The sequence below is a fragment of the Acomys minous genome (genome assembly GCF_964271855.1).
Source record: "Acomys minous genome assembly, chromosome: 9".
Taxonomy (NCBI): Eukaryota; Metazoa; Chordata; class Mammalia; order Rodentia; family Muridae; genus Acomys; species Acomys minous.
The window spans coordinates 69120928-69131824 of NC_140490.1; the positions used below are offsets into that span (position 1 = coordinate 69120928).

Here is a 10897-nt window from a genome sequence, read left to right on the forward strand (position 1 = left end):
GGAAGCACTGTGGTCTGCGGCCTCTGCGAGACCTCCAGTGACGTAGAAGGCTAAGGGTAAAGCCCCAGTCTGCTGTCTCACTTGGGAATCTACAGGGAAATAAGAAACGAGAGAGAGAGAGAGAGAGAAAGAGAGAGAGAGAGAGAGAGAGAGAGAGAGAGAGACAGAGACAGAGACAGAGAGAGACAGAGACAGAGAGAGACAGAGACAGAGACAGAGACACAGAGACAGAGACAGAGACAGAGAGAGAACCACGCATAGTCACACATACTCAAGAGAAAAGGTGGATGAAGTCAGGCATCGTAACTTCAACTGAATTTAAGCCTCTCAATTTTACTGTGTTTATTGTTGGTCACCGTACTTATACTTCTGAGAAAGGGGAATTACTTCATAGTCAAAAAAGGGCAATTAACCACAAAAACAGATGAATTCTAAAATACAACAGGTTACATGCTTTAAAGGTAAACATACCTATGTATCCATTACATAAGTTCACAGTGAGTTCAGAGTGACACAGGTTGACAAGGCCTACAGGTTAACAGGGTCTAAAAGTTACAAGAATATATGACTTTTCAATTAGAACTGACCTAACTATACATTATCCAGCCGTTTCTTAGTTCATAATGAGTTCAGGACAATAATGTCTTTCATTCTAAGAAACACAGTAAATTTAAAATGACAGCATATCATGTCACAAAGTGACAAAGTTAAAGGAATTAGAACAGCTTATATATTTAGAAACTAAGGCTCCTGCTTAATTTAGACATTTCTAGGTAGCCCCATTATATCTTGGGTTCATGGAAAGTTTAAACCATCTTGCCTATATTTATGGTGTATACCAGAATTCATGGTACCATCTGGAGTGAAGGCTTATCTGAGGCCACAAATCTGCTTCAAGGCATCTGGAGGTCCACAAAGGTATTTATTGTAGCCATAAACTCTAAAATAGCCGGATGTGGTGGTGCACGCCTGTAATCCCAGCACTCGGGAGGCAGAGGCAGGCAGATCGCTGTGAGTTCGAGGCCAGCCTGGACTACAAAGTGACTCTTGGACAGCCAAGGCTACACAGAGAGACCTTGACTCAAAAAAAACAACAACAACAACAAAATAAACTCTAAAATATTTTCTTTTTTGAGACAGGGTTTCTCTGTGTAGCCTTGGTGTCCTGGACTCACTTTGTAGACCAGGCTGGCCTTGAACTCAGAGATCTACCTGCTTCTGCTTCCTGAGTGCTGGGATTAAAGGCGTGCACCACCATGCCCAGCTCTGATGTCAGATTTTTAGAGAGATGCAGCAGTGCACAATTAGGATTGGGGTTATGAGATGTTGGAAGCATCACAGTACAGACCTTGCAAAATACCAGATCCCCCTGGAACGTCTACGTGCCTAATGAGCTCCTGTGACAGGAGGGCTCTCAGCAATGAGAACGATGCAACTCTAACAGATGATGTCACTGCCTGTGCCTCTGCTGTGAAATCACCAAGGCTTTAAGGGATGATGTCATCAGTTATCCCACACCGTTTTCTATGCCTCTGGGGTGATATCATTGCCACTGTATCTGATGATGTCACTGTGGCTTTAGACTTGGGGTGACATCATGTCCTGGGTGATGACATCATCGCTTGACTCAGCAATGACTATAACTCTACAACTTGATGACATCATCAAGCCAGACAGAACAGATGCCATTGTGCCCTTGTCTCACTGTTGACATCACCATATACCTCTGAGGGGTGACACCATCACAGTAAGGGCAGGAGTGATGATGTCATCATGCCCTTGATCCACTATTTCTGTGCCTGAAGACACCATCACTCTTGCAGATGACATCCCCGTTCGTGCCTGAGTGGTGATGTTATTTTAGCCCATGGTAACAGATTATAAGGTGCTGATGACCTCACACATGCCTCAGTGGTGACATCAACCATTCTGGCCCCTCCCACAGGTGAGGCTGGAGCTGATCCTTCTTCCTGTGGGACTGAGAGGTGAGTGAGATGTCTGAGCCCTGAGGGCTTGTGGGAGGCAGAGCCCCAGTGGGTACTTCCCATGCCGGCTCCACCCTAGGTCTTCAACTCTGGCTCTCCCAAGTCCTGTGGGCAGAATAGCTCCCTAACCTGGAGGTTGTCCTGCGGGAGCAGCGGGTGGTGTGACCCCTGACCTTTCACACACCCACAGCCCGAGGAGTTTCCCTCCCACATGCCTGCCTTCCAACAAATTAGGGGAAGGATAAGACCTTGTCCAGTCATGTGGCTTCAGATGACATTACTGCATCACTCCGTCCATCACCGGAGGCCAAGGAAATAGTCACAGGCACGTTGTTGTCCGTGATGACGTCACTGTTCTTCCACAGGCAAAAAGATAAAAACATTGAGGTTTGGATTCGTCAAAATCCTGATCCTCCCATCGTGGCCAGGCGTCCTGCCCAGCCCTGCCTTGCAGAGTTCCTCAGCAACAGCAGGAAGCCTCGGCCAGCACTTACGGGAGACCGGAAGTCCCGCCTCCCCAAATCATTCCGCTAGGAGCCACCCCGCCTCAGCTGCGGTCAACCTGGTCTCCCTGATGATGTCACATGCCGTAGCCCCTCCCCTCCATCCTGGCTCTCCTCTGTCCTGCCCCTCCTGGGCTGCAGCCCCCCCTCCTTTGGTGCGGGGCATGCTGGGAATCCGCGAAGTTTTTCACAGAAACCACGTGCGTTGCCTGCGTTCCCGCCCCTCCTCAGTGATTGACGTGAAGACCCAGCCCGAACCATGGATTGGGCGACCTCATTGGATTAGAGTGGGGTCATGACCCCTCAGAAAGGGGCGTGGTCAGGGAAACTGAGGGAAACCGCGGGATTGGCTTTAATTAAGCGGTGAGGTCACCTGGGTCACAGCTCAGGCCGTGACCCCCGAGTAGAAACCGAGATTTCAGATTCCAGGATGGCGGCAGGCGCTGGGACGCGGGGGAGCGTCGCGCGTGACCCGGCCCTCCCCCCCCAGCCCCTCCATTTCCCACGCACCCCCGCAGCCCCGACACGCCCTCGAGGCCGCCCCCCACCGCAATCTATCAGTCGCTGTATTATCTCAGGAAATTGCCCAACATCCTTAATAGTCTCTGCAGGGGCGGGGGCGGCTCAGTCCGAGACACGGCACGGCCACCCACGCAGCTGCTCCCTTCGCGGTGCGCAAGCCTTCCCGCGGACCTACGTTCACGAGTGGCGCCACTGACTCAGTGATAGTTTCAGGTGGGTACCAGACTGTGGGGGTGAGGGGTGGCGCGTTAATCGTGACGTCACAGACCATGAGCGAGTGTGCCTGTGAGTGGTGGTTTCTAGGTGCTCCATGTTGTAGGGATCGGGCTGGTTCGACTGTGCCAAATGGTTTCTAGGACCCCCCGACTCACTCATTGGGAGCAGAATTATTCCTGTGGCATGCAGGGACACAAGGACAGGGGTTACAGGTCTGTGTCAGCAAGTGAGGTCACATCTGGTTTTCTGAGTACGTGGGCATGCTCCTGACATAGCTCTAAGTTGGATGTTCACAGGAGGACATGCTGGGAAGAGGTTGGGGTGGGTGTCAGCCCTTGGGTCTGACTAGCACGGTACCAGCTGCCCACACCGGTCCTCTCCAGTTCTGTGAACCCATCATGACCATCCTGTGGCTCCTCATGGCGCTGACTCCGCCCACTTCCTGTCTGCTGACTTCAGACCCAGGTAGGTGATGTCATACTGGGTACTGGAGGTGGGTCTTGTTCCTCCCCCCAGCTGTCTATTATTCCTCATGCCCCACCCACACAGGCCTCAGTTTCCCTTGGTAGGAGTGAATGATGTCCACACAGCCCATACGCACTTCAGGGGCTAGGGATGTGGGCATGACATCAGTGTCATGATGTCACCTGTCACAGGCCCTGCCCACAAGGCCTCGCCCTTCCAGAATCTGCATGTGGATCCCATTCAGCGCACAGTGTCCTGGGAGCGGTGCTCCCCGGGCCCAAACGCTTTCTGCGAGAAGCTGCAGCTCCACACGCAGGCCATAGATCGCACGCAGGTGAGTGGGCGGGGCGGGCGCCCTCCCCTGTGCGGCGGCCGGCTCAGCTCTCCCTCAACTGTCAATCCCGCAGGAAACAGGGGAGAACCACTGCCCCTTCCCTTCAGTGTCGCGGTGCCACCCGACCAACTACTCGGTGTACCTGAATGAGAAGGCCGAGGAGGCCGCCTGGGTCGTGTTCCCGGAGCCAGGTGCACCCCCGGGGCGCAGCCACCTTCCTGCCTCAGCTTCCCTGGGGGGTGGGCCTGGAAGGGCACTGTGACCCCGAGACCTCCGACCCCTGCAGACCCCAACAGCCAGGCTGCAGCCACTGACTTGCAATGCTCGGTGCATCATGTGACCAAGATGTCGTGCCACTGGGGGCGGGGCCTCGGGGCCCCCAGTGACGTGCAGTACCGGATGTTCTGGAGGAATACAGAGTGGGTAGAGTCTCTTCAGGAGGGGCGGGGCCACCAGAAGATAGGCGGGTTGGTTCAGGAGTGGGAGAGGAAGTGGAGGGGTGTGTCCATGGGTAGGTGGGCGGGGCCACCTCAGGGAAGCTCTAACAGGTGTGGGTTGAGCTCAGAGCATTTCTGGAAATGGAAGCCATTATAGAAATGTTGAGGTGTCTGCAGTGGCAGGGCCAGGATTTGATGGGTGGGGCCGGGCCAGAGCCATGAACAAAGTGGAGTTATCCCATCAGTATAGGAACCAAGTCACTTGCGGTGTAGGTAGGTAAGGTCTGGCAGGTGGGCGGGGCCCTGAGTACAGGAGCAGAGTCATGAGGGGGAGGTCTTAGGTTACTCCTGGGTTGGGCAGGGCCATGAGCGAAGGGCTGGTGTCCCATAAGGTAGATATGAAGCCACTTCCAGTGTGGGCGTGGCCACCTGCAGAGGTCCCGCTCTCTCATTTAACAGGCTCCCATTGAAGGATTATGGCCTTGAATGCCAAAACTATGTCATCATACACGGGACACGCCTGGGCTGCCATATCGATAACGTCACTGCACTGCCGCTGACCGTGACAGTGACCGGAAGCAGCAGCACGATTGCTGTGCCATGCAGTGATGTACCTCTGGACCTAAAGTTAATTGGTGGGCTTGCTGTGCACTCCAGGCTCCCAACTTGCACCAGGGCTGAGGGTCCACTGTGTGTTAGCCTCTTACCTGGAGGCTGTGTGCTTACTGTGCCTTCTCACTACACGGGAGTGTTTGGTCCTAACATACAAGTGTTCCTAGCATGTAGTGGAGCCTGTGTGCGTTCCCAGCATGCCTCACTGGTTGGCTAAATCCCCAAATTATCTCCCAGCATGCACTGGATCGTCTGTATCCCCTCCCCCCTCCACACCACTTGCTGTCTTGTTTCCTTTCTGCTTCCCATGGAGCTACAGGGTGTGCCCACAGATGTTTCCTGAGTTGTGTGGGGTGTGCAGTCTCCTGTGGAACTGGGGAAGTGCTGGGACTGCGGGTGGGGCCATATGAGGTGGCTAGTGAAGACGCTCCTCCCGACAGAGGTCCTGACCCCGCCCACCATGAAGGCTGAGTGCAATGGAACAGCCGCAGCAAACCTGCACTGGCACGTGAACAGCCTTTTCACCCGTAGATTCTTATATGACCTGCAGATCAACAAGGTGGGTATGGATGAAGTGCTGGAGGCTCAGTGAGTAGAGGGATAATTTAGTCCCAGGTGCTCTGCTTAGTCCCCTGATCCTTGCCTTTATTTTTCTCCCCCACAGAGCAACTTGAAGACTGAGGAGTCTAATGTAAGTCAGGACTGAGCATCTGGCAGAGCAGAGCATTATGGGAGCTTTGGGTGGAGTAGGACATGGGAAAGCTGTTGGTATCACTTCCAGCCACTCACCCCTTCCCCATCTTGCACCTGCAGATTTCTGGTAACTACTACCGGGTAGTGAACCCAGGAGCCGCCTTCTTCCGCATCAGGGTAAAGAATGGCAGAAAGATCAGCAACTGGAGTGAGCCAAAGCGATTGGGTGAGCAGTCTGCCCATCACTGTGTAGCCCTGCCCCCACCACAAACGCCAGGGAGACTAAATGCTACCTACTTCCATCCTGTCACTTCCTGATCTGGTGAGGCCAGGTGGTGTAAGCTGGGCCACTTGATCCACAGCCCTCCCTCTCTGCAGACTGCAGCCCCAGGAGGAACCACGTGACTGTGACTGTCCTGTCGCTCCTGGCTGTGGGGGCGGGGTTAACAGTGCTGGGGACACTGCTGCTTTGCCAGAGGTAATGACATCACATGCAGATAACCCATAGGCACAACTTTACATTTGCATATGCAAATAAGTACATATCCAGCCACATGCACAAAGTGCTCATGCTCAGACACACAAATGTACCCATGTGCAATGAGGGTCACATGGTCAAATATGCAAATGTGTGCCAGTGAGGCTGTGTAGCTGGGAGCATCTATACATAGCAGGATAAGCAACTGCATACAAACAAGCAAGGATGGGCAACCAAGGTGCATTTGCTCTGGTATGCAAATGAGCATATGGCCCCAGTCCCACTGCATATCCAAATATGCAGATGTTTTGTGTGGGTGAGCTATGGTGACATTACTGCTACATGCATGTCCTCCAGATCTGTATGACTGACAGCCATGGGCTTCTCTGTGCTTTGATTGGCAGGCGGGCCCTGATGAAGAAGTTGTTCCCTCCCATTCCACAAATGAAGGACCCCACAGCTGACAGAGCAGAGCCTGGGGAGCTGGTGCGGGTCGTGTTACACGGGTTGGGTTGTGGGGCATGGGTGGGCTACTGTGAGAGTGACAGGTGGGTCTCCCTGTGATAGGCTTCTGGGTAGGTGCCCATGAGTGATGTGATTGACATGTGGGCGCCTTTCTCCTTAGGTCACATGGACCTTGGTGCCCGAGGAGTGTGAGGTGACACAGGTGACTGAGGCCTGAGCTCCTGTCAGTCAAAGAAAAAAAATAAAGCCTAGTGGGATTCTGGAAAATCCAGCCTCCTTAGTGTTGTATGGGTTACAAGGCTCTAGCCCCAGCCCAGGGTGACACCTGCCAGTCATGTCCTATTTGGTGTGGCTGAGCCTTAACTCACCTTCCACCCAAGAGCCCCCTGTGCACAGGAGGGGGTGGGGTCTTCCTCGGAGCAGTTTCTCAATTAAAGCTACAGATTCTCCTGGTAATTCTCCTGTGTAGGCTCATTTTTCTTAAGTATATTTTATTATGGACTTATTAATCGAAGAGTACCTCACTTATATAACCCGACTAACCTTAACAATAGGAAAAGAGAATTAAAGAACACAATAACAAAATCAAACCCTAAGGATATCAGTTCTGAGGAACAATTGTGGCGTAATCAGTAGGATTTTTCCTGTTGGAACCTGGAGCAACCCTGAAGCCTTCCCTCGAGTGGTTCTCTCTAGGAGTGATAAACAGAACTATCCCAAATATCCAAAGGCCCCACCTCTTGCTTCAGGCTCACTTATATCTCCTCCCAGATTCTGCTCTTGGATTTTTTCAGCTGGCAACAATCATGCTCCCACACAAGGTAGTTTCCCTTCTAGTGGATTAACCTCACCTGTTCTCTCACAAGACTGTTCCCCATCCCACACTTGGCATCATAACAAGAACAGGTTTCTCTCTCCTTCATTCCTGCTTTACCATTCTCCTACTATGTGTACTCAGCTCTAAGCACCTGACCCAGGAGTACTTAGTCCTCAGGACCCAGGTTATAGCCTCATCTGTTTTCTCAGTACTTAGCTCGGAGCACCTGATATGGTCCCACTGAACATACAGTTGGGAGTTCCATACAGGGCTGAGTCAGAGCACAGGTGAACTTTCCCTAGGAGGCCTGTCAATCATGCAGAGATGTGGGTGGGTGGACAGGGAGGTCCTGGTCCTCTGTAGCTGACTGACTTCTGAGCTTGTCCTGTGACATACAAGTAAACAGAAGAACCTTAAAAAAAACATCTGTGTGACCTTTAACCTCCAGGAGGTAGGAGTTCTCCAGGCCAGGAGTGTCTTCAGCACCCTGGGAACTTGACCCCACAAGGCTCTGACCCATGATCCTGGAAGTTATCCTCATGACTTGGTGTGCCGAGTCTGGAGGTCAAAGGTTGGCCTCACGATGCCTGGATAGTCCTGGGAGTGGAAAAAAAACAACCCGTGACATAGATGACCCCTGACCTCTGACCAACATGATGTCCTGCAAAATCCCAAAAAGGACATAGAGGGGAAAAGTGACATCTTAAGCATGCCATGACTTCAGGGATCACCACATATGACTCTGGTGAGGTGACTTGTCAGCCCAATGGAGCTATGACATCACACACTGTCACATTATAGTGGGTGGGGATTACATCAGGATCCCCAGGGCACCCACCTTCCACCTGTCACCCAAGGCTTGGAGGCAGCACATCCTCTCTTGCCTTGTCACGGCCTGATGGGGAACCCAAGTGAGAGGAGTCGATGGTCAGGGATGGGGAGGGGGGGGCGGCACGTGTGGAGCATTACCAGTTATGATGTCACCAGTGTGTCCCTGGTACCTGGGAATTCTCAGAGACATCAGTTTGACACAGGAGGATTCTGGGAAACGGCAAGAGCTGCAGAGAGCCCAGACAAGGGCACCCCTGGGCTGTTCCACGTCGGAGATGTCTTGTTTACTTGCGACAAGCTTTCTCTTGCCTGTGCTTCACTGTTTCCTGTCCTAGGCCTGCTGTTTCCAGTGAGAATCTTCCCGAGCTCCCGACAGAAGCGGTTGAGCGGGAAGCCTACGACGTTCAGGAAATCCCCGTCTACACGTTCCACCAGCATCCCCCCCAGCGCCTGGATGCCATAGGCGCCGGCCTTGTCCCTGGGGGCGGGGCCAGGCAAGGGGGGAGGTCAGCCCCAAGCCAGCGGGAAACAGGGCCAAAGGAAGTCCAGGGGGTCACTGGGTGAAGAAATGCCTGAGCCCACCCTAGGCCTACTGACAGGAAGTGACCTCACCACAGGTCTCACCCATGAGTGTCACTCACATGGGTTCCCCACTGTCAATATATTCCCAGATCAGCTCTTCAGACAGTGGGGAGAAGGTCACCCGTGTCTCCTCGAGGAAGCCCTGCACTTCCGGTTTCGGGTCACTGCCTACAGGATTGGGCTTGTGAGGAGGTGGAGGGCTTACAAAGCAACTTCCGTTTCCAGGTCACATTATTGGAGGGTGGGAGCACCAGGTGGGAACTGCATATACTGTGACATCACGAGGCTGACTTTCCTTGTCTTGTGATGTCACCTGATCCTCTAGCCAAACAGGAGCCCTGACCTCCAACCTCCCAGAACACAGGACCTATAGATTCTGTTTCCTGTCTCCCACTCCCCACGCAACCCACAGGGTCCCCGGCAGCAATCACCTGAGCAGGCCACCACGGCGACGCCTGTGAACACGCTGTGTTCCTTCCCGCTCAGCCTGCCAGGTAAGGGGTGGGGTCAGAGGGGTGGGGGTCAGCGGGGGGAGGGGGTGGGGTGGGGGGGGTCAGGGACTGTGGATCGGCCCCGCCTCCCGAGGCCACACCCACCTGCACAGCATCCGGTATGCGTCCTGCCTGTCTGCTGGCTTCTCCAGGATCAGCCCATCAACTGCCTACTGGAGGAAAGGGATAGACCACCATGGCGTCGGCTGGCTCCACCCACACTTGCGCCATTTTGAGAGGACCCCACTAAGGGCCTGAGACAGGGGACTGACCACGATTGTGTCCGCGCTGATTACCACATATGGCGTCCTCTGGTCTGACTGAAAAGAAGTCAGAGTTAGTGTATCAGATGAGGCACTTCCAGTTTGCTAAGGAAGCAAACATGCCCCTAAGGGTGACAGACAAGGAAACAGGGTCGGTCCGGCCTGCACGTGATAAAGAGCTCTCCTCATATCACACCAACGCAGAAACCAGGGCCTGCGTGGGACTCACGTCTGACGTCATTGTGGGCGGTACTTGCGTGACTGGCAGCGGACGCCATGCACTCACAAACCTGAACCAAGCCCAGGCAGTTAGGTGGGCTGAGCACTGACTAAGAAAGGGCGGAACAGGAAGTGGATTGGGCCGACTGCGAAGAGGGAAGAGCTTTGAACTTGATTGACAGCCCGGGACCCACGTGACCACCGCACCCGGCGCTATCCCGCACCGGGACTGCGGGAGGCCATAGCCCCGCCCCGCCCTACCTGGCACACCCGGCTGGCCACCTCCAGCGCCTTGCCCGCTGCGGTGTCCAGGGCGTAGGCGCCGGCGCACGGGGAGGCCGCTGGGCGCCGCGACTCCTCGAACCGCGACGGAATGACGTCGAACGCCAGGCCCTGGGGGAACTCCCGTCAGTCACTGTCCCCGCCCCCGCCCGCCGCCCCGTGACCCGCCGCGCACCGTGAGCCCGAGGATTTCCCTCCGCCGCGGGGACGCGCTCGCCAGCACCACGCGCCTGTCCTTCAGCAGCGGACGCAGCGGGGTCAGCGCCATGGCGGGACCGCGAGCCGGGGTGCGCCCAGTTCCTGTGCAGCGCTTCGGACTCGAGGTCCGCCCGTCTAGTTTCCGGTTTCGCCGGTGTTCACTTCCGGGTCCCAAAATGGCCGCGGAACCACGAGCAGCGTCCTCGCTCTTCTGACCCGGAAGCCCGAACCCGAGAGCGCACTTCTCTCAATTCCCTTACACGAATCCGGAAGTCCCGCCTCAGTTACAGCCCCGAAACAGCGCCAGCCTCTCCCCCGGCCTCCCCTGCCCCTGCTGTTGGGCGCACACAACAGAACACACCAACAAGCATCACACAGCAGAAAGGTTTATGGGCCACAGAAACAAGCCCCACCCCCAAAACAAGTCCCGGCCCCCGCCAGATGTACGATTTAGCGGGAAAAGCGTCACTCCGGTGGTGACGTCGCCCAGGGAGCGTAGTGGTT

At 54.6% G+C, this 10897-nt stretch overlaps 2 protein-coding genes across 6 annotated transcripts; one reads left to right on the forward strand and one right to left on the reverse strand.

Moving 5' to 3' along the window:
• The first annotated feature begins 2988 nt into the window (after positions 1 to 2988).
• IL3RA (interleukin 3 receptor subunit alpha) lies at positions 2989 to 6977 on the forward strand. Of its 2 annotated transcripts, XM_084794755.1 has the most exons (13): positions 2989 to 3223; positions 3367 to 3438; positions 3610 to 3691; positions 3883 to 4025; positions 4099 to 4216; positions 4312 to 4444; positions 4922 to 5097; positions 5515 to 5633; positions 5739 to 5765; positions 5888 to 5993; positions 6146 to 6245; positions 6650 to 6731; positions 6871 to 6977. In XM_084794755.1, the coding sequence occupies exons 3-13, from the start codon at positions 3625 to 3627 to the stop codon at positions 6925 to 6927; spliced, it is 1128 nt and encodes a 375-aa protein (XP_084650881.1). In that variant the 5' UTR covers positions 2989 to 3223; positions 3367 to 3438; positions 3610 to 3624; the 3' UTR covers positions 6928 to 6977. The 2 variants fall into 2 exon arrangements, with proteins under 2 accessions (XP_084650881.1, XP_084650880.1); XM_084794754.1 differs by lacking the exon at positions 3367 to 3438 and having other exon boundaries at positions 2992 to 3223.
• Positions 6978 to 7181: 204 nt separating this feature from the next.
• On the reverse strand, positions 7182 to 10505 carry LOC311604699 (putative bifunctional dTTP/UTP pyrophosphatase/methyltransferase protein). Of its 4 annotated transcripts, XR_014781616.1 has the most exons (9): positions 10371 to 10505; positions 10175 to 10306; positions 9704 to 9751; positions 9537 to 9601; positions 9372 to 9427; positions 9000 to 9108; positions 8529 to 8836; positions 8044 to 8124; positions 7182 to 7912 (listed from the first exon to the last, which is right to left on the reverse strand). XR_014781616.1 is itself a non-coding variant. In XM_084794757.1 (8 exons), the coding sequence occupies exons 1-7, from the start codon at positions 10461 to 10463 to the stop codon at positions 8548 to 8550; spliced, it is 792 nt and encodes a 263-aa protein (XP_084650883.1). In that variant the 5' UTR covers positions 10464 to 10505; the 3' UTR covers positions 7182 to 8124; positions 8529 to 8547. The 4 variants fall into 4 exon arrangements, 2 of the variants coding, with proteins under 2 accessions (XP_084650883.1, XP_084650884.1); XR_014781617.1 differs by having other exon boundaries at positions 7182 to 8124; positions 8497 to 8836; XM_084794757.1 differs by having other exon boundaries at positions 7182 to 8124.
• Positions 10506 to 10897: the final 392 nt, after the last annotated feature.